We start from the raw sequence: 23,255 nt of genomic DNA, 5'->3' as shown, positions 1-23,255 counted from the left end.
ATTATGGCACTTGATCCATTGCATGCTAATCATACCAGTGACTTCATACATACTAGATAAGGGTTGTAGTCATAATGTCAGTATTTACATGTCGGCACATTCAGAATGCTGCTGTGAAATGTTGACACGTGAAAAGCCGACGTTCTGCAGGGACCGCCAGCGGAGGGTTAGGCTATGGGAGAGGAGGGGCTGTAACTAGCTATGGGTCACTGGTACCGAGTGCAGAGGCTCTGTGGGTGGCACCACATCCCCCCCCCCCCCCACCGATCCTTGCTCCTGCAGCCAGGATTATGTCAGCGCTGCTTTACCGGAGCTGCCAGTCATGTCCCCTTCTGCGCGAAATCATGATGTTGCACGCTCAGTGGGCAGGGCCGGCACAGGGCGTAACTGTGCCAAATTACAGCACTGGTTAGGGTTAGGCACTAGGGGGATGGTTAGAGGTCAGTGTTACTGATACTTATAGCCAGAAATCATCCTGGAATCACCGCCAGACCTGGAAGACACCGCTGGATCCGCTGTACCAGATAAATCACCTTTAGACCACCAGGAATGTTTTGTTAATGTTCAGTGTCAACATGTTTGGCATGGCGCCATTACGACCATGTCGACATTCTCACATCGTCATAATGAATGTCGACATGATGAATGTTGACAAAATATACCACACCCTTAGTGGCTCGTTTATGTGAACTGTAATTCGGGTTTGCGCTGTAACAACATATAGCAGGTATATAAGTGACAATGGATTATTTCGGTGTTACAGATGTCCCTAATACCAACAAGCAATGGTTCAACAATGAGGCGCATGGTGGGTTATACGGGGTCTATATGAACCAAGATGGGCTTGAAGGCTGCTCCCTTGTAAGAAGATTTAAAGTATGGAAATGCTGGGATTACGGCATTTACATCCAGGTAACCTATGACATTACATTACTAGGCGGACGGAGCCTCTCTGTCGTGGTTTTACACTGTAGCGTTTAATCTCTGGTGCGTTTTGATTTGCAGGTCGTCCCCTCGGTGCGGATCTCAGAGGTGTTACTGGCAGAGAATGGGATGGGGGTGCTGCCTATTATATACACCCCTGCCGCCACCTCCCACCAATTCTCCAACAAAACCGTTCACATCTCGGTAAGAAAGTGAAGAATTACTAATCGGCGATTGTTCTGCATTTATTTCTCTGGATGAAAATGTTATTATATGGTACAAACTTTCATTTTAAATACCCAGAAGGTTGTAATCTGCTGACGTCGTCTCCCTTGTTTGTATAGTTGCAAGTATTTACCTGAACTATTTTGTTCATGCATAATGCGGTTGTGTGCCTTTAGGGGGAGATTTAATAAAGCTTTGGGGAGAGATAAAATTGTGAGTGATAAACCACCAGCCAATCACCTCCTAACTCTCATTTTTTCAAACACAGGGCCTGATTCAGAGCTGAACGCTCTGACCAGAGCGCTCGCTCTGAATCAGGGCCCTCCTACCTGTTTTAGGAGCGTACTCATGGATGCTCGCATAGCTGTGGGTTACCACCCACAGCTTATGCGAGCGTCCATGATGATGGTCGCGTTGGTCAAGACCATCGCGACCATCGGGCATGCGACGGAGACCCTGCGGTAGGGTCTCGCTGCCGCAAGCCCTGGAGTGATTTTGGCTCTATCAGAGCCAAAATCACTCCCACTGACATCACTAGTGATGTCAGTGGGGCCGGCTTCAGACGGTAGGCGTTCCCATGGGAACACCTCCGTCTGGCCGCCACGCCCCCGGCACGCCCACCAAAGGGGGCGTGCTGTCAATCATCATCGACAGCACGCCCCCTTTGGTGCGAGACCTGGAGCGACAGCTTGGCTGTCGCAGTCCGGGTCTCGCACATGCGCACGACGGAGCTCCCTCCGTCGTGCGCATACGCTGTGGGGCAACATCGACCCGTTTGCAAGCGTCCTTTGCTCGTGAACGGGTCTGAATGACCCCCACAGCCTGTAACATGACAGATTGGAGCTGATTGGTGGGTACTTTATTTCTCACAATTTTATTTCTCTCCAAGCTTTAGTAAATCTCCCCTTTATTTAGTCGCTGTCAGCGACATGCCCGTGACACTCCCACTTCTGATAAGCCCCCCCCGTTTACCTCCCCACAATGACCACTAAAATCCACACTCCCAGATTTGTTCTGAATCTCTGTACAGCAACAATTGAGATACATGCGCTGTACTTAAAATATCGGTCAATCGCGCTTTTATCGACTCTCAATCAGGCTCCTTACGGTTATTTTATACTGAGATGTTCCTCCTCTTTTCAGAACTCCTTGTTCGTTGGAAGTAGCCCAGATTTTGATTGTAGCGACGTCTTGACAGTCAGCGATCCTAATATCCGACTTTCTATCATCGATCGCAGCTCCAGACCACTGACAGGTAATACCGGGGGTTTCTAAAAGTGCACGAAAAGAGGGAAGGGCTTATTTTCCTTTTCGTAGTCCTCTATTAAAAATCTATTTCAAACTTCTGCAAATCATAGAGGTTTAGTAGGGACAACTTCTCTCACCTCCATCATTAGCTTGAAGACTATCCCTGCCAAGCGCAGCTCCTCTCCAATCTAGCACGCTTCCCATCCCGAGCCACAACTAGACCCTTTATTTACTGACACATATTACCATATTACACATATTACCTACACAAGTTCTGGCTGACTGGGGTAAGACTTTATTTTACCAGGTTTCAGTTATCCACGGAGCCTCCACAACTGACACAGGTCAGGAACTAGAAGGAGGAGTTTGCCCTATATCTGTCTCAGACGAAAAAATTTGAGCATTAATACAAAGTTTCATATTGGCCTAGTCTCCCATTCCCTATGGCCTCCCTTCAGAGCGGGTAACCCTCCCACATTCCTAGTGAAATGGGTTAGAAAGGGGGGTAATATACCAATTCTCAGCTAACCGCATTACCATGCCCCTGTATCTTCTGCGTGACTCCACAATATGCTTTATTGTGCCCTGGGGATGAGGCCCCCTCACCCCCCCATAATGGCTATCTGCACCTCACCCTGGATTTTATTGGACTGTCCAGCTATCCCGTGATAGGAAGGAATTTTTGTCCCAATTTGTGTGGTTGAGAGGTTGGGTGGTCGGGAAGTTGGGTGGTTGGGAGGTCGGGAGGTTGGGTAGTTGGGAGGCTTCGTGGTTGATAGTTTTGGTGGTTGGGAGGTTGGGTGGTTGGGAGGTATAATTCTGCTGCACACCTTTGGGGCAGGTGTCTCCACAGCATGGAGCTTAAAAAACAACTTTCTTTTGTGGGGAAAAAATGATCACCAGGGGATGTGACCAGGCCACCAGTTTACCACAGCCACACCACAACCCTGATTTTGCAACCTCCCAAATGTTGGTATACCATACAGGAAAGTGTATGGGGGAGATGTATCAAAGCTTTGAGAGAGATAAAATGGAGACGTTGCCTATAGCAACCAATCAGCGTCTGTCAATTCATAGACTTTGCTACATAAATTGCAAGTACAAGCCGACTGGTTGCTTTAAAAAACTTCTCCACTTTATCTCTCTCCAAGGCTCGATACATCTCCCCCTATAGTATGAAGTCATGCGTATAATAGTATAGATAAAAGTTTTATATCACTTAATATTTATTTTGTCTCCCAGGCGGTAGAAGTGGCATCTGCTGGCCAGCCTTTGTCTCTGGCCATAACATGGCTCCAGGACACCCACATGCAGGAATAATGAGCTATAATGCAATCAGCGGCCTAATGACCGTGGAAGGTAAACCCTCTCTATCTACCTAATAAGTCTTACATCCAACCACACGTCACGTAATACAGTGTTGTAATTGTTGTTTCATTTCAAGATACAACGTTTGTGGGATACCAGAATGTGTGTTCTGGAGAGGCCAATGTGATGTTTATGACAAATCCAGAAAATGAAGACCTGCAGCACCCAATAGAGGTCTCCAGAATAGGAATGTTCAACAGTTCTGCAGACCAGAAAGTGTTTATCCACCGACCCGATGTGGCGTAAGTTGCTCTCCAGAAAAATGGCTTCTTGTAGTAAATTAATATCTTGAAAATCATGAAGGTCCACTTACACACTGTAAAAATTGCAGACCCCCAATTCTACATGCGCGTACTTGTCTGCAAGTGTATTTCAAGGTGTGCATCCATTTATAACATGTCAAATGAATCTCATCCTGTTTTTGCGGGTTGGTGGAGGCTACTGAAAATGTGAAGAGTAGAAGCAATAAATTCATCTCAGTCCTGTCTCACCTACTTCCGTTCCTCTTCAGAAACCCCCTCCTCATTAATTCAAACTTTACAGTCAGTCTCCTAAAATACAGCTCAGTTTAACCCCTCGTGTGGCTTACATTGATCTTGGTGTCATGGGACATATTACACGCGTCACTTCTATGTGTTTGAATCTTTGGTACAACATTGGTGAAAGGGCACCTAGAAACGCGTTTTGCCATGGAAATGCCAGCGGAAGGTAATTCATCACATTGTATATGGATGAGATCCAGGGGTATATTTACTAAGCGGCAGGTTTTGAAATCTGCCGATTGTCAGTTAAATGCCTGCTGGAATTAATACAGCAATAATTATAATTGCAACACCGGGTGTGTTTTGCATTTAATATTATTGCTGTTTTAAATCCGGCAGGCAAAGCCGCCAGTAATCGGCATCTATCAAAACTGTCAACATTCAGAATGTCGACATGGTAAATGTCGACAGCGAACATGTCAACATGGACTTAAAATAGACATGGTCGTTATGTCGACAGTCACAATGTCGGCAGTACATGTTTAGAATTAGGTTTAGGCTGTAGTTCGGGTTCTAACAGTACAAAAACACTATGTCAACTGCTGACATGCACAATGGCATTATGGCTGTGTCGACATGTTGACATAACTGCAGTGTCTACATTCAGACTGTGTGGACATAACATTCCACATCCTCACTTATGTATCATTTTATAACTATGCTAATGAGAGGCTAGATGGGATTGGCCTATAGACCGTAAACACATAATACAATAGCTGATTCTGCCAATCCATAACTATGCAAAAAGCAAATCTTTCTAACTACGCAAAGCTCCATAAACATGAACTAAGACGTGATTCTGTCTGCGTAATCTTTACCGTAAATACAGACTCTTCTATATCTAATAATGGAGTAGGTGGAAGTGAGTGTTTATTCCTAATACATAAAGGCCGTCATTCAGAGGCGCTCGCAAAATGCGAGCGGTCGCTCTCAATGTGGGCGGACGCTTGTGTTTTGAAGTGCGGCCTCCTGGATACCACCCACAGCTTTAGCGACCGACCAGGTTAATGGTCGCGTCCATCGGGGCTTGCGACGAGACCCTAAGGTTGGGTCTCGGCAACCGAAAGCCCCAAGGAGCTTCCTGCTCGGATCGAGCAGGAAGCTCCCCAATGACATCACTGCTGATGTCAGTGCGGCCACCCTCAAAACGGCATGCATTCCATAAGGAACGCCTGCGTTTGTGAAACCACCCCCCCTCCCCGCCTACTAAACAGGGCGAGCTGTCGATCAACATCGACAGCCGCTCCGTTGGTAGCGAGCCCCGGAGCGAGAGAATTTCTCTCTCGCTCCGGGGCTTGCGCACGTGCAGTGCGGCCGCTGCGTGTGCGCAGGGCCTAAACATCGACCCGCTAGCGAGCGCTCAGCACTTGCGAGCGGGTCTGAATAAGGTCCAAAGTGTATTTCTAATTATTAGAATTCTGACCATGTTCTAGGTATCACAAACTTTACATTTTTTGGTTTTCTTCTAACCCCAGCAAAGCCAACCCGTCTGACTGCGTAGATATGGACTGTGACGCTAAAAAGAAGTCACTGCTGAAAGATCTGGATGCTTCGTTCCTGGGGGCAGTTGGGGCTGTGGTGCCACAGTCAGAGTACCAGTGGAACGGAGACCCGAGTGACGGCCTCGGAGACTATCGCATTCCAAAAGTGATGCTGACCAGCCTGAATGGCAGCCGCATCCCGGTGTCAGAGGTGGCTCCAAACAAAGGTAAGACCCCCGACGATTCCAGATATTCTACCAAACAGTCACAGTCGTTTGGAATTGTAATAGCTATCGGCCGTCTGCCAGAGCATGCTGGAACTTGCAGTGTCACAACACTTGGAGAGACACAGGCTTGGAGTAGGTCAATGTTCCCATTAATCTTAACTATCATGTCTGCAAGAAGCAGCTTCACTGGCAAATGCTTTTATCATCCAAATTTTTCAAATACCAGCACGTCAGCACAGTGGTTAGCATGGCTGCCTCACAGCACTGGGTTTATAAGTTCAGTTCCTATCCAGGGCCCTATGGATATGTGTGTAGTTTGTACGTTCATCTTGTGGATATCTTCTGGTTACTCTTGTTTCTTTAAACATTCCAAAAACATACTGGTAGCTTAACTGACTGCTGACTAAGGGCCTGATTCAGAGCCGCTCGCTAGCGGCAGTACGCTCGTTCCGAGCGATGTTCGCACATCTGCGCATGCGTACGGTTTTTAGTACGCATGCGCGAACCAGTCAGTGCGGCCGAAAATCGTTTGTTCGCTAAATAGTGAATGCCTGCTATTTTGAGTGACAGAATGAGGCGTATGTGGGTGGTAACAGGGGAAGGAGCTTGAAAACCGGGGAGTGGAATTCGAACGCAGGCGTGCTTAAAGGTCAAAATGGGCGTTTTATGGGAGTGCATAATTAATACAGCAACGTCATTGACCACGTCACTGGGTTTTTTTTAACTCAGAACTGCTCGCAAAATAGCGGTTGAAAAAACCAACCACAAGAATAGCGAGCAGTTCATACGCTGTACGATGTACTCGATTAATCTAATAAATAGCGGACATGATGTATGGTGCGAGTGGCCAAGGGGCGTTTTTATCAAATAAACGAGCATATGTTTTGCGCGCTCGTTCAGACTTAGAGGTGGGAACAGACTGCAATTTGCGAAGGGATCATTTGAATAGCTACCCCTTGTTTTTGAACGAACGACCGCAAATAGCGAACGGCTCTGAATCAGGCCCTAAATATGTACTCTAACTTACTAATGTGGATTTTAACGCATCCACTAGTGGTAAGGAGAAGCAGATAACCATTCCGCAGTCCAGGTTTTCACAGTAACATCCAGTCCTTACCTCTGACTCCTTCTTTACTACAAACCTAGGGCCGTATTCAATTTGAGGCGAAAAGTCGTTTTCTCGTGTTTTTGGCGGAAACTTTTCGCGGATGACGTCAGTTTCGCCTGTTTTGATTTCACTCCGTATTCAATTTGAAAGACTTTCGGCCTAGGCGGAAAGTCAATGCAATGTAATAGGTGGAAAAGTTTCGCCTATGAGTAGCAGGCGGAAAAAAGTGCAGAATTGGGGTTTTGGGGTGCAACGTTACGGAAACCCCCGTGCAGCCTTCATACAGTCCCCAAAGGTAATCTGTGTCTAATTTAAAAAAAAAAAGACTTAAGAACACCCCAAAAAAATCACTTTGAATTTGGGGGAAAAAAAAAATGTTGGGGGACAAAGTTAAAAACTAGCGAACTTGACTCTGGGGGGTCCCCAAGTATGCCCCAAGTGTTTTTTTCATTGCAGGTGCTTGCGGCAGGTGGATTTTTTACGATTTTTTTAAACAACTTTAGCAACTTTAAAATATGCTGACCCCCATTTTCAAGTACCCCAAATTTACTGGCATAAGTTATTTTCTGCAAAAAACACTCCTGAATACTATTCTGCACCACTTATACAAAAACGTTATTTAGCACCTATTTAGCCCGTTTAAAAACAACAAATACCTTCAGCAAGCCAAATCGGGGGGTATCATAGCTAACCCCCAGGTCAGAGCATCTTTTTGGGGGTGTCAGGCTGATTTCCCCAAATCTGACAGTATTTTCTGCTTGTCCAAGTTTCGCCGGGTCCCGTTTTCGCCTACTTTCAACTTGAATACGGCGATACGCGTGCGATACTTTTCCGCCTGCAAAACACGCGATGTAGGCGAAAAGTCCGGGGAGGCGAAAAAGTATCGCGGATCCGCTGTAATTGAATACGGCTCCTAGTAGGTAAAAACACTAATCTGCTTTCTGCTTCTCTTCTACAAAGGGATCATTAGGGATAACACCTGTGTCTACATGTCAGCCTGGGAGAGCTACAAATGCAGCGGGCTGAACTACGAGATGCTCGTTATAGAGAGTCTAGACCCTGACACCGAGACCAGACGACTTTCCCCAGTGGCCGTGCTCGGGGATGGATATGTGGATCTTATTAATGGTATGTGCAGGCTTGAATATTTCAGCTTTTTGTCTTCGTTTGTTCATCCCTTGTGTGTGTGCATTCTGAGTGCTCTCACACTAGATCATCTCCATTTTTATTAATAATTTAGGGCCCCAGGACCATGGTTGGTGCTCCGGCTACACCTGTCAGAAGAGAGTCTCCTTGTTCCACTCAATCGTGGCAACAAACAACTCATTTGACATCTATTTCACCAGCACCAGTCCCCAGAATCTCCGTCTTATGCTACTGAACGTCAACAATACAAAAGTAAGAGATTGAGAAAACAAGAGGGTTTTGTATCAACTTAGGGCAATTCCTTTATTTAACTGAAAACTACAAAAGCTATATAATATAGGCCCTCATTCAGAGCCGGACGCTCTGAATGAGGGCCGCCCTCCATAAAAATGGAGCGTCCTCCTGGACGCTCGTATAGCTGTGGGTCACCACCCACAGCCTATACGAGCGTGCAGTTTGTTGGCCGCAATGGTCGTGACCATCGCGACCATCGAAACTGCGAGCCGGAGCCTGCGGTTGAGGTTTTCAACGCAAGCCCCGGAGTGATTTTGGCTCTATCAGAGCCAAAATCACTCCCACTGACATCACTAGTGATGTCAGTGGGGCCGGCTTCAGACGGGAGGCATTCCCGTGGGAACGCCCCCGTCAGGGTGGCACGCCCCCGGCACGCCCACCAAAGGGGGCGTGCTGTCAATCAACATCGACAGCACGCCCTCTTTGATCAGACACAACGAGCGAAGGAAAGTCCTTCGCTCGTCGCGTCTGGCGCATGCGCACGACGGAGCTCCCGCCGTCGTGCGCATGCGCAGAGCACAACATCGACCCACTTGCGAGCGGACAGCCGCTTGCGAGTGGGTCTGAATCAGGCCCATAGTTGTTATAGCACAACACTATTTTGCATTCCCCTTTTTGGTTTTGCATTCCAACAATGGTCCAACATTCTGACACTGAACTTATTCTTTTTCCAGGTTGTCCGAGTTGGGATTTTTTTCTCAAATCCCCAGCGCCTGGATGTCTATGTTAACGGTGTCTATAAAAACCCAACTAATATACAATGGAAGGGATCCGATTTCACCTTGCAGGCCCCAACTTATGATGGTAAGTTAATGCAATGACCTTTTAGGTTTACAATAGTCTGTGACCTCCTTTTCTGAAAATGAATGCATAAAAGCCACTTACACAGGCTATACTAAAGAATAAACGTCCCATATAGAATAGGAATCTGTCAGTAGAATATCTCATACAAAGACAGAATACAGTAATAATGGCCACATTCAGCTTGTCGACACCAGAATGTCAGCAGTCGATATTAGGGTTAGATTAGGGTTATGGTTAGAGTTAGGGTTCGATGACACGCAATGCAAAAGCTCATTGGCGACATGACGGCAGTAGGCATTCTGGTAATGTCGAAATAATAGTGTAATGTCGGCATTCTGCCCATGTCAACATTCTGAACATGTGGACATTCTGAATGTTGACTTAGAGCGGTATTCAATTAGTTTCGCACCCGCGATAAAGTTTTGCATGCCATACTTTTCGCCTACATCGCGTCTTTTAGCCGCGGAAACTTATCGTGCGCGTATCCGCTATTCGCCCTATTCAATTCCAAAAGATGCGAAAACGGCAACATGTGAAGTCAGAACAGGCGGAAAGTGGTGATAGAATCGGGAAATCAGCTTGAACCCCCCCAAAAAGATGCAGACACATTGGGGACCAATGTAGTAGTGCCCGATTAGTTTTTTTTGGGTGAAAATAAGTAGTCCTGTGAAATTTGGGGTACCTGAAATGGGTGGAAACATCTTTTAATGTCTCTAAAGAGAAGTTTTAATAAAAGAGAAATTCCTCCCTCATAAAAGCACCTGCAATCCCAAAAACACTTGACCCCTTCTTAGAGCACCCCCAGAACCTTATTTCGCTAGTTTGCTAACTTGTCCCCCCACTTTGTGCTTTTTTGCCCCCAAATTCAAAGTACTTTTTTGGGGTGTTCTTAAGTTTTTTTTCCTGGAACTTTTTGACGCAGTTGCCCTTTGGGGGGGGGCTGTCCCAAGGTTCTGAGAGGTTTCCCCACCTTTGTGTTGACTTTCCGCGTACGCGAAAAGCGTATGGAATTGAAAACGGAGATAAGTTTCCGACAGGTGAAAAGTCGCAATCGGCGATACTTTTTCGCAGATCTCGGCCCTTAATATTCCACATCCAGACAGATTATCAGGGTGTAAATTATTTGACACTTCATATAAGGACAAGTGGAGACGTTGCCCATACCAAAAAGATTCTAGCTATGATTTATCTAATACATTCTAGATAATGCACTAGGGGCCTGATTCAGCAAGGAACGCAATTGCTAATGCGCATGCAATCGGCTGATTGTTGCGTACTGTCCGTGCGTATGCATCGCAGTGCGCAAACCGGCCACTGCGATCGGGACTGTGATCGTGGTGACCACGCAGACCCATCACAGAGTGATTCACAGGAGGTGCTATTTGTGGGTGGTGATGGGGGGGCGGGTCGGCGAAACGCAGGCGTGTCAGTGCGCTTCAATGCCGTTGCAGGGGCATGCATAAATTATCCACTGCAATGCCATACGCAGCCTGAGGCCTGACAGCGTGGCTGTTAGCAATTTCTGAGTAAGGTCAGATCTTGTGTAAGTGTGCGTGAGGCTGCGATGGTACGTGATTGTACCGATGGTTTCGCAGTCTTGCTAAACATTACGGATGTGTGTAAGGTAAGGTGGGCGTCCTTATGTAGTGCTGCGGCAGCATAGCGATCGCCATGGATTAGCGTACTATCGCAGTTGAACTACGTGCGTAATCGCTATTGCATTCACAGTTGCGTTCTGTAGTGAATCAGGCCACAGGTTATCAACCAGCCCCAACATTAAATCATAGTATTCACATGTAATAAACTACTAGTCTATTTCCCCCGAGCATCCCCCAGTTGAGATCAGTAGCGCCTATGTTATCATGCAGGCCCCTCCCCCTGAGCTACCCTGACATGAATATAATTTACATATAATTAATAAGCCTTCTTCCTCCAGCTAGCCTGCCTTTAAATGAATACTGTAGGAAACACATTTAATGAATAGGCTTTGTTTCCCCCGATCAGTCCTGACATTAAATTAATAGCAATCACTTTTATTAAATAGGCCTATTTTTACATCTAACAACTACAATATTAAGCTAATAACATTTCAATTCTACCCAGTGAGTCTAGACATTAATTATTAGCACCAACACTGAATACAGAGAAAGTATATTGTAATAATAGCCCCTCTAACATAATATAGCCCCCTCCATCCTCATGTTGCCATAATAGTTCCCTTCGTTTAATAAGGATACCCAAAAATGGCATAATACCATCTAGCACATAGCTTAATACTTCCACTAGTCCCTATGTAAGAATGTTAATATGCCAACAGCCCCTACATAACATTAATAGACCCCCCCCCCCCCCCCCAAACAGCCTTCTACACAACAGTCATACCCCCAACACACTTACATGAACTCTGCAATGCTGTGGGAACTCCTCTATCTGCCTCAGGTGCTGTCTCTGCACCAATCCTAATAGTAAAGGAAGGGAAACAAGGAAGGGAAGGGAAGGGGGATGGTAAAGGAGGACAGAGGAAGAGAGGGGAGGAGTGAAGAGGAATGACACCTGTCTCTACTCTCAGATGCATGCAATAAGGTCCTGTGCACAGGAGCCAGACAAAAGTATGTACATAAGATAGGGGCCTGTCCCGGGAAGCCTGGGTTATACAGTTTGGGGTGTTGCAGCCTAATGTGTTTTGTTTTTTATGTGATTCTTCTTATGCAAATCAAAAAACAGAGATAAATAAGTTTAAAGAAATGATTGAAACCTTTCTGTGATGTCATGCGAACCACTGGTCTACTGGGAAAAGTGCCGATGAGGCCTATGACCAATCCAAGACTTCTCTTTATATAATTTATGAAAAATTATAAAACCGGTGTAATGACTGCTCCTCTGCCTCCACATAATTATACAAAGTGCTGCACTGGTTACCTAAAATTCACAAAACGTGTAACAAAACACAAGCTGCCATGTACTGACGTTACCTAAACACCAAAAATGTGAATGAATTTCAACCTCGTTACTCATAGGTTACAGTCACATTTTGGCCCTCAGTTATCAACAAGTGATATTAGAGCTCCAGCCAATCAGCTCCCAGCTGTCATCTGTTTGAAAAATGACAGTTGGGAGCTGATTGGCTGGAGCACCATTTATCATACGCAACGAGTTTTATCACTCTTTGTGAATGATAAAACTCGTTGATGAGGCCATGTGGACTATAAAGATTAGTGATTTATAGGATAACATTCCATATCAATAACACAATGGTATAAGTTCATGTTATAAGATCATAAAGGTTAGCATCAATCCTTATGCTGGGTACACATTTAACGATGTGTACCAAGCCGGTCTATCGTGCAGTGGGTCCCGGCATCGGCAAGTGCGTACACACTTGCCGTTGTCAGGAGCGACAGCGGTGGGCCATGCTGCATTTGGCATAGCAACCACTCAGATTCTAGGTACTATCTTCTAGAAGGTGTTGGATAAATGTTAAGTAAAATCTGACTGGTTGCTATGGGCAACATCTCCACTTCTAAAAATCCCGCAGTTTAGTAAATATACCCCTAGAATCCTATGCTAACATGTGCTATGATATATATATATATATATATATATATATATATATATATATCAAGTACTATTTGCATATAAGGCATACAGGTATGCATTATTTATTTTGATACATATTTTGTCTGGTAATTGAGCAATAGTATGGAAGCATTGATTTATTATACAACTGTCAAATATGCCCTGTTGATTAAGTACTCTATTCTTTGTCATTGTTATAAAAGGACAATATATGCCTCAGCTCAACTCCTCTGTTCTGGGAGAAAACTACTTTGACAGTGCATATAACATGCTGTACATCTTGGTCAGAGGACCCAGCCCCGTGGAAATACACACATCTCCTCTGATTGTTGTGTCATTTAACCTACCGGCAATGACGCTGGATCAGTTTTACGGTGCCAACCTCGTCACGAACCTTGCACTCTTCCTGAAGATCCCAGCGAACAAGATTCGCATTACGAAGATAATCCAGGAGGGTTCCAGGCGCAGGAAGAGGGCCGCAGGAGGACTCACCGTTTCAGTGGAGATTTCAGATCCTCCCGCAGAACAGATGAACTCTACCAGTACCAACTCCACAGGCAAGTACAGGAAATGCCATGGGGGTGTGGAGCTTTAATGGGAACCTCTTGAAGGTTTCCTATTTTTTTTGTGTTCTACAGGTGCTACGAAAATCCAATTTCATAGTATCAATACCAGTTTTTGTGCAATTGCAGCTGGTGGATCTGTGCACTATGGGCCTGATTCAGATCCAGTCGCTATTTGCGGCCGCTCGCTGGCGAAAAGGGGCCGGATATGTAAATAATGCGCTCGCACTGCATCGCGTAAAGCCGCCCACTAAGTGATAGCGAATGGCCGCACTATGCGCTCGCACCTGCATATAGACGCCCCTTTGCCACTCGCAACACACGTCATCTCCGGCAGTTGTAGGAATTAATCGGGAACATCGAGAGCCATCGGAGCTGCTCGCAGCGCTTGTGGTAGCCTTTTCCCACCACAACAATTCAGGCTAAAATACATCCCAGTCACGTGTGTAATGACGCTACTTCGCTAATTATGCACACCCACTAAACTCCGTTCTGACGGTCAGGCACGCCTGCATTTGCACATCCACACCCCCGTTCACAAGCACCTTCCCCTGTTACCACCCACAAACGGCACAATCTGTCACTTAAAATAATGGCCCGACTGCAGACTACTCGCGAGCACTTTGCTATCGCACTGACTGGTTCGCGCACGCGCATTGTGAATTATACACAAGCGCAGATTGCGAAAAATCACTCAATGCGAGCGAGCGCAGCATAGCGTCTGTGTCTGAATCAGGCCCTATGAGTTATGCCTTCAAGAAGAGCATTACAGCCCCAAGACATTACCACCATTAAATATGATAATTATATCATTTTATATCTTGCCAAATATTCTTTTCATGTGACAGGAACATACAAAGTAAGTCTCCAATATTGAGTATTGGTCCTGTCTAGCTGATCAGATATTTGAGAGTAAGGGGAGAAAACTTACATGTGTAACGGTTACAACACTCCCTCAAGTTAGGTCTTAGTGGTAAATTTACTAAGCTCCGTGTTTGCTCGAGATTGTAATCATGGGAGTATTTTGCCATTTTTTACAAGTCGGGAATTTACTAAAGGCAAACTCGGGTGAGATTTTATAAAACTCTTAAAAACTCAGGTGAAAACACAAATAGAAATGAATACACCATCGTCTGAACGCAGCAGTACTTTTCATAGCCAGGAATACAACTCGGGAATTTACCAAGAATCGTGATTATAATCACGGGTGTAATTTAAGTAAACACGGTGTAAAAATAGAGGTTCCCCTTATTTTTAAAACCAGCACCGGACTCAAACTAGCCGGGGTGTACTTCCACAGTCAGGGGACTCTTTCACCAGGTTACCCCAGCCAAAGCATTAACACCCCAAGCTAGTCAGTTTAACCCAGGGATCTCAGGATCTCCCGAGCACCCCAGGCTTAGGCTGAAGCCCTGCACACTTCGCCAGTGGGTGTAGGGGCGGAATCGGTATGAAATACCGCTGGCCGCATGGCCGGCAGTTCGATTCCCGACAGTGACAGCCCGACAAATGCAGAGATCCCGGCAGCGGAAGCCCGACAGCGCTGGAAATCCCGATCATCCCTAAGGTAAGTATATTCTTCTAACCTAACCTAACCCCCTAACCCTCCTTAGGGGTGCCTAACCCTAACCCCCCCCCAAGTGCCTAACCCTAATCCCCCCTTCCCCGCTGCCTAGACCTGTCCCCTGGGGGGGTGCCTAACCCTAACCCTCCCTCCACCTAGCCTAACCCTCCCAAGGGGGTGCCTAACTAAGTCCCCCCCGGGTGCCCTAAACCTAACCCTCCCCCCCCCTCGCGGCTGTCCGCTCGCAGCACTCGGCATCCCTTCGATCGGGATGCCGGGCGCCGGTCTCCCGGCGTCGGGAAAATGACAGGCGTCTAGATATAGACGCCGGTCATTTATCCCACGCTGGGATACAGCGGTCGGGAAGCCGGCTGACGTAATCCCGACTGCATACCGTAGGGGCTATAGTGGGATTAATATATGTGCCTATTGTTTTTTCCAGTGGGACTACAGGTGCAAGCGTGCCTGCCCATTGGCAATTGTGGAACTACAAGTGCCAGCAGGCGGCCGGCACTCGTACCACCACTGTAAAAACAAAAAGTAAAACAATGACAGTACTCACACACCGTAGAAAGTAAAGTTTTATTACATACTAAACACACACATACTTACCTTCTCCCAGGTGATTGGTCCACTTGTCCAGTAGAATTCCCACGGTTTCCCTTAAAAAAAAAATTTAATACTTGCCTATCTCCTGGTGTAGCTTGGTCCTGTTGTCCTGCAGAGCAATATAACAAAACTAATAGCCCGGACCATAAATCTCTACCCTGGTAAATGACTGAAGCCGAGTGGTTTCTGTAATTTGCCGGGCCGCCAGCCAATCAGAGGCCGCTCTAGAGTAAGCCAATCAACAGCCACGCGTTGAACAGTCAATCAGCGGCCTCTGAATGGGTTTTCTGAATGCGGACTGCAGCTACAATATACACTTTTTATTTCAATGCAATCTATTTTTATCGAGAGAAGAGCAGGTTACAATCGGAGATGTACAGTTCGGTTCTCCAAATCCAAATCCACACGAATTTCTTAAATCCAGACAGATCCAAGTCGTGGTTCTGATCTCCTGAAGAGATCCGTACAGATCCGAGCCGCAGTTCTGATCTTCCTGCTGTTCGGAATTCGGATTTTAAATGGAAATTTCAGATTTTTGGATTGCACAAATTAAATTTTAGCTTTTTTTTTTTTTTTTTTTAAACTTTACGTTTTTATAAATTTTCTTTTTTGTTTTAAAAAACCCAGATGCAAACCCCAAAACATGTCTAGTTACAATTAATCGCTGGCAGGACCATTTAAGGAGCATCAAATAACTAAATACATTCTAAGCAGCATAACTAAAAAAACAGTACAACTATATGAGCCGTATTCAATCTGAGCCGAGCCGCGATACTTTTTTGCGGCCCGGACTTTTTGCCTACTTCGCCTGTTTTGCAGGCGGAAAAGTATCGCGCGCGTGCCCGCGTATCGCCGTATTCAATTTGACAGTACGCGAAAACGAGACCCGGCGAAACTTGAACAGGCAAAAAGTACTGTCAGAAATGGTGAAATCAGCCTGACACCCCTCAAAAGATGCTCTGACATGGGGGTTAGCTATGGTACCCCCCGATTTGGCTTGCTGAAGGTATTTTGTGTTTTTAAACGGGCTCAATAGCTGCTAAATAGCATTTTTCTATACGTGGTGCAGAATAGTATTCAGGAGTATTTTTTCAAGAAAATAACTTATCCCAGCAAATTTGGGGTACTTGAAAATGGGGGTCAGCATATTTAAAAGTTGCTTAAGTGAAGTTGAAAAAATCATGAAAAATCCACCTGCAATCAAAAAATCCACCTGGGGCATACTTGGGGACCCCCCAGAGTCAAGTTCGCTAGTTTTTAACTTTGTACCCCAACTTTTTTTTTTTCGCCCCCCCTTTTTCAAAGTAATTTTTTGGGGTGTCCTGAAGTGTTTTTTTTTATTTTTTTTGACACAGTTTATCTTTGGGGGACTGTCTGAAGGCTGAACGGGGGTTCCCGCAACACTGCACCCCAAAACCCCAATTCTGCACTTTTTTTCGCCTGCTATTCCTAGGCGAAACTTTTTTTCCTGGTACATTGCATTGACTTTCTGCCTAGGCGAAAATCTTTCAAATTGAATACAGGGTAAAAGCAAAACAGGCGAAAATGACGTCACCGGCGAAAAAGTATCACGGGTCCGGACTTTTCGCCTCAGATTGAATATGGGCCTAAGTCTTTAGTAGAAAACATAGTTAACAGGGAAAACGATGTGGAAACTGCAGTCAGTAGCAGTTTTAAAGTACTAGACAATAGGTGCCCCCCCCCCGCAAAGACAATGAGAGGGGATGACAAGGTGGGCAGGAAATCGATATAGGAGGTAGGAGAATCCACTTTCACTTCTAACCATTGGGCATCTGATAACAGTTCTAGAAGAGAGAGTCAAGCTGGGAGAGCACGTCTACAAGCAGGTGGGGGATTACGGAGACTCTTCTTGTGGGAACACAATGTTCACAATCTATAGAGAGGGGAGAGCTAATCAGAACCCCCTAATAGTAAGGGATGAGACGGAGTGCCCAAATGTTCCCAAAGTCATATATGACTTATACAGTAGGTGAAAAAAGAAACAAATGTAGCGCTTGTAGAACAAAAATTACAAACAATTTAATGACAACATTTCAATCAATAAAAACAATAAATATGTAGCAATATAAGAGTACACTGCAATTCCTGGATAAGGAGGTGGGTTGGAGACAAATATCTCTCTATTAGATGAATGAATAGTAGTCAATGTCACTCAAATAATCCAATATGAACTGATGTGTAAAAATGATGAGTGAATACACCAAACGACAGGCTAGTGGAATAAATCTCCAAAAAGGCTAATGGAGTAAGAGCCGTGAAATAAAATAGATGAGCGGCTCACCTAAGCCTGAGAATGTGTCCAACCTTCGGTAGATACACGCAAGCCGTGTACATATGCCCCGGTACCTGCACGGGAATCGGTCTGTAACGTGAGGACATCCGCTGTAAGCACTCGGTCCGTACACGCTGACCGCGGCTGCTGTGAATGGAGCTAGAAGTCACAGCCGCTGACAGTGCATGCGGGGGCCCAGCTCGAAAGGTGATTGAAGCAATCAACACTGTAGGTGCTCAAACAGTGAGCGGAAGGTACGTCCGGCCGTCGATAGAGCTTGTATGAAGGCAACTGCTGTTGTTAAAGCTTAGCCTTAAGGCTTTTTGGGCTGTACACTGCCGCTTATACACCAGCCTATTTGATGTCCATTCCTGATTTAGAGAGCCCCAGCCGAGAGGAGACTTGTTTGACACCACATCGGCACTAAGCTTTAACAACAGCAGTTGCCTTCATACAAGCTTTATCGACGGCCGGACGTACCTTCCGCTCACTGTTTGAGCACCTACAGTGTTGATTGCTTCAATCACCTTTCGAGCTGGGCCCCCGCATGCACTGTCAGCGGACGTGACTTCTAGCTCCATTCACAGCAGCCGCGGTCAGCGTGTACGGACCGAGTGCTTACAGCGGATGTCCTCACGTTACAGACCCATTCCCGTGCAGGTACCGGGGCATATGTACACGGCTTGCGTGTATCTACCGAAGGTTGGACACATTCTCAGGCTTAGGTGAGCCGCTCATCTATTTTATTTCACGGCTCTTACTCCATTAGCCTTTTTGGAGATTTATTCCACTAGCCTGTCCTTTGGTGTATTCACTCATCATTTTTACACATCAGTTCATATTGGATTATTTGAGTGACATTGACTACTATTCATTCATCTAATAGAGAGATATTTATCTCCAACCCACCTCCTTATCCAGGAATTGCAGTGTACTCTTATATTGCTACATATTTATTGTTTTTATTGATTGAAATTTTGTCATTAAATTGTTTGTAATTTTTGTTCTACAAGCGCTACATTTGTTTCTTTTTTCTTCTATGTTGATTTTGGGTGGGTTGCAGGTCCCACACATTGTAGCAGCTATTTGTAGAACAAATTGTTCTTAGGTTGAGCATAATTGCGCACCACTCCTTTCCTTCCTTTATACAGTAGGTTTCAGATTCAGTGATCCATAACAAGGTCTATTCTTTGAAACTACTGATAAATCGGTTTAAATTCTCTTCCACGTGTCCCATATTGACCAGGAGCCCCCTTTAAATTACTGCAATCCATTTTTACCTCTATCATTCCCACCGTATTCCCCCTTGTGTCTTGTCCTAGTGTCTGTCCCTGTATGGTTACAGTAAGGACGAGCGGCTGACCAGTCTCCCCTCTTATTTAGGTGGATTATCATACTCAGATTTCAAGACTATGAGTCAGAATTTGGCCTCTTCTTCGATTAGTGGAAGTCTCAGCACTTTCCTGAATGTCACCGTCTCATCGCTGTCCATTACTGACCCTGTTCCATCTGTCAATGACCCTGGCTGGAGTCAGGTAATTACTACACCCCCTGATGCCCAACCGGATGCCATTACTTTAATAAAATCGGTTCCATATACAAGAAATTATGTGAGATGTGTTATGCTGACAGCTGTGACTACTATAGCAAATTAACATGAATATAGGTTTACGTAGAAATGGTGCTACAGTTCTAGTCACACTTCAACCTATATATGTCCTACATACACAGAATACTGCTATACTATGCCTCCTAGGGACACAGAATATTGTACCCTATACCATTATATCTTCTAGAGAAAAATAATACTACTGTACCAGTATACCTCCCAGAAACACAGAATACCACTGTACAGTTATACCTCCTGAAGACACAAAACACCACTGTACCAGTATACCTCTTAGAGACACAGAATACCACTGTACCAGTATACCTTCTATAGACACATAATACCACTATACCGGTATACCTTCTAGAGACACAGAATATTGCTGTACCAGTATACCTCCTAGAGACACAGAATACTGCTGTACAAGTATACCATCTAGAGACACAGAATACCACTGTACCAGTATGCCTTCTAGAGACACAGAACACCACTATACCAGTATACCTCCTAGAGACACAGAACACCACTGTACCTCCTAGAGACAAAGAATACCACTGTACCAATATACCTCCTAGAGACACAGAAGACCACTGTACCAGTATACCACCTAGAGACACAGAATACCACTGTACCAGTATACCTCCTAGAGACACAGAATACCACTGTACCAGTATGCCTCCTAGAGACACAGAACACCACTGTACCAGTATACCTCCTAGAGACACAGAAGACCACTGTACCAATATACCTCCTAGAGCAGTGGTCAGGGAACAGGGATAAATTACCCCACATGGGGTAAAAATGAAATTCCTGGGGGTAATGGACGGACAGCCGGGCATGCATATGAATCAATATAGAATGATTTATATGCATGCCGGCTGTGCCGCAGGGAGGCTCTAAGCCGAACGCCCGCTGAGATGTTATTACCAGCGGGCGCCCGGCTCCTTCCCTTCAGCGCCACGATAGCCGGAGGCTTTAGTTCTCTGCTGAACTCCAGCTTCCGCCTCTCTCCATGCGCACTATGGGAGAGACTTCATGACATCTCTTCCATAGTTCCGAGGAGCAGCCGGGCGGACAGGACGGCGGCGGATGCAGGAGCGGGGATTATGGTGAGTGTTTTGGGGGGGTTTTATTTGTACAAGCGGCACTACAGGGGCATTATATGGGGGCACTACTACAGGGGCATTATATGGGGGAACTACTACAGGGGCACTATATGGGGGCACTACTACAGGGGCACTATATGGGGGCACTACTACAGGGGCACTATATGGGGGCACTACTACAGGGGCACTATATGGGGGTACTACTATATGATTTCCTTCCTTTCAAATCAAGGGAGCAATGTCGGCGTATCTAAATATATTTTGGGGTAAAAGGTAAAAATGTTCCCTGACCCCTGTCCTAGAGACACAGAACACCACTATACCAGTATACCTCCTAGAGACACAGAACACCACTGTACCAGTATACCTCCTAGATACACAGATTACCACTGTACCAGTATACCTCCTAGAGACACAGAAGACCACTGTACCAGTATACCTCCTAGAGACACAGAACACCACTGTACCAGTATACCTTCTAGAGACACAGAAGACCACTGTACCAGTATACCTCCTAGAGACACAGAAGACCACTGTACCAGTATACCTCCTAGAGACACAGAACACCACTGTACCAGTATACCTCCTAGAGACACAGAAGACCACTGTACCAGTGTACCTCCTAGATACACAGATTACCACTGTACCAGTGTACCTCCTAGAGACACAGAAGACCACTGTACCAGTGTACCTCCTAGATACACAGATTACCACTGTACCAGTATACCACCTAGAGACACAGAACACCACTGTACCAGTATACCTCCTAGAGACACAGAAGACCACTGTACCAGTATACCTCCTAGAGACACATTTACTTCACTATTCCAGTAGCAGTGACAGAGAAATGTGATGTATTTTAGGTGGCAGCGCAGCCAGTCAACAGAACTCAGTCACCGAGTGGAAGTTACTTGGCTACTGTATCTGCACTGAGGGTCATCAATCAGCCGGTGGCAGGACTGCCCGGGGAGATGCTATCCCAGCAGCCGTGTATAATGGCTGTGGATTCCAATGTAAGTACCATGTATATAAGATCAGCTATAGCATGCCACAGAAAATGTAAAAAATAATCTTTAATTCCATTATAATTGCTTTCATGGATTTCTCGTCACGTTGTTTCATGTGCAGGGGAATTGCGTCTCTGTGAGCGCTAGTTCATTGTCACTGACGGCGAAGCTTAAAGACTCGAACAGCAGCTACGTCAGCAATGGACTTGGTGGGAACACTACAATTCTGTTTGATGGCTGCTACGCCAACTACACCGACCTTGTCCTGAATCCAGCAGGTACAAAGTACACTACACTGTATTCTCTGTGTCAGAACATAATGTTGCAGAAAAATAACAGTATTCTTCCCGTCGCCCCTTTATTGATCGTACATCTGTATTACAGGTAAAGGATACACCATTGAATTTGCGCTAAACAATGTCTACGCACTGACTAGATCGTTTGATGCTAAGGGCAATTCAGCCACCACCGCCGCACCCACTCCTGGTAGCGGGGACTCCGGTGTTGCCGTCTACAGTCCTTTCCAAATATTGTTGGCGCTGGCCTGCGCCCTCATTACCATAAATCTCTTTTTGGACACCCTTTAAGAAAATTTGTCTAAAAGGTGAGTTATATTATTTATTTTAAGTGACTGCGGGCCGGAATACAAACATTGTGTTGTGCGTATGGTATTGTAATTAGTCCAATTTCAGCTTTGGAGAAGATGAGAATCAACCTAGGAAGCCCCTATTAGCTTCTGACCCCCTTCTCTTTCCTGTCTACTCTAAAATATTGGACCTCATTTAGAGTCTCTCGCTAGATGCGATCGCTCGCCCCCAGTGTATGCAAATTTGTCAAAGTGACGCCACAGGAAGCGATCGGTCACCAAGGCATAAGCATGCCCACCATGTCTTAGCGAGCGGCCAGCGTACGCCCAATCGCACAGGCAGAGCCGCACACCAGCACTCGTCATCTCCAGGAAATGTATTAAAACATTGGTACATCGAGGACAATCGGAAGCGATCGCAGCGCTTGTAGTTCCCTTACCCTACCGCAAGCACTGCGAGGACTTCATTGTAAAAAACAGGCATGTGACGTGTACTATAACGCTGCGTGTTAATTATGCACGCCTCTAAAACGGCGTTGAAACACCCTGGCACGCCTGCGTTTGCACCTCCACTCCCAATTAGTGTCCTGCCCCTGTTACCACCCACAAACGGCCTCTCCTGTCACTCATTTCACTGGGCTGTCTTTGCTGGGCGAGCGAGCGGCCTGCTATCACACAGAGTAGATCGCACACACGCAGAACGAAGCGTGCGCATGCCTGTACGCAAACCATCAGACCACTTGCGAGCACACAGCGCTAGCGAGAGACTCTGAATGAGATCCTTTGTCCCGTCTGCAAAGAGGAGGCAAATGTCCATTATTTTCTGGGTGGATTTTTCCTAGTGAGTGTGGCCCGAAATGTCAACCTGGCGGTTATATCGACATACGACATGTCAACACGCAAATTGTTGACATTGGGCCTGATTCAGCAAGGATCGCTATTGCGATTACGCATGCAGTTCAACTGCGAAGATAT

General features: G+C 45.8%; 1 protein-coding gene across 1 annotated transcript in view; it reads left to right on the top strand.

Annotated features, from left to right (window-relative positions):
* The window catches only part of PKHD1L1 (PKHD1 like 1), a 426,685-nt gene that overhangs the window by 401,025 nt on the left and 2,405 nt on the right, over nt 1–23,255 (top strand). The window contains exons 66-79 of the mRNA XM_088444365.1: nt 764–912; nt 1,006–1,128; nt 2,293–2,404; nt 3,640–3,756; nt 3,842–4,007; nt 5,783–6,015; nt 8,084–8,251; nt 8,364–8,521; nt 9,238–9,367; nt 13,147–13,500; nt 19,356–19,507; nt 21,551–21,700; nt 21,816–21,972; nt 22,079–22,298. Of these exons, the coding sequence (XP_088300491.1) occupies nt 764–912; nt 1,006–1,128; nt 2,293–2,404; nt 3,640–3,756; nt 3,842–4,007; nt 5,783–6,015; nt 8,084–8,251; nt 8,364–8,521; nt 9,238–9,367; nt 13,147–13,500; nt 19,356–19,507; nt 21,551–21,700; nt 21,816–21,972; nt 22,079–22,281 (2,372 nt within the window). The 3' untranslated portion in view covers nt 22,282–22,298. The remainder of the gene's footprint in view (nt 1–763; nt 913–1,005; nt 1,129–2,292; nt 2,405–3,639; nt 3,757–3,841; nt 4,008–5,782; nt 6,016–8,083; nt 8,252–8,363; nt 8,522–9,237; nt 9,368–13,146; nt 13,501–19,355; nt 19,508–21,550; nt 21,701–21,815; nt 21,973–22,078; nt 22,299–23,255) is intronic.

Source organism: Taudactylus pleione, unplaced genomic scaffold, assembly GCF_031769625.1.
Source record: "Taudactylus pleione unplaced genomic scaffold, aTauple2 ptg000360l, whole genome shotgun sequence".
Lineage (NCBI taxonomy): Eukaryota > Metazoa > Chordata > Amphibia > Anura > Myobatrachidae > Taudactylus > Taudactylus pleione.
The sequence above is the reverse complement of the archived record's forward strand: the minus strand, read 5'-3'. Positions and strand labels throughout refer to the sequence as shown.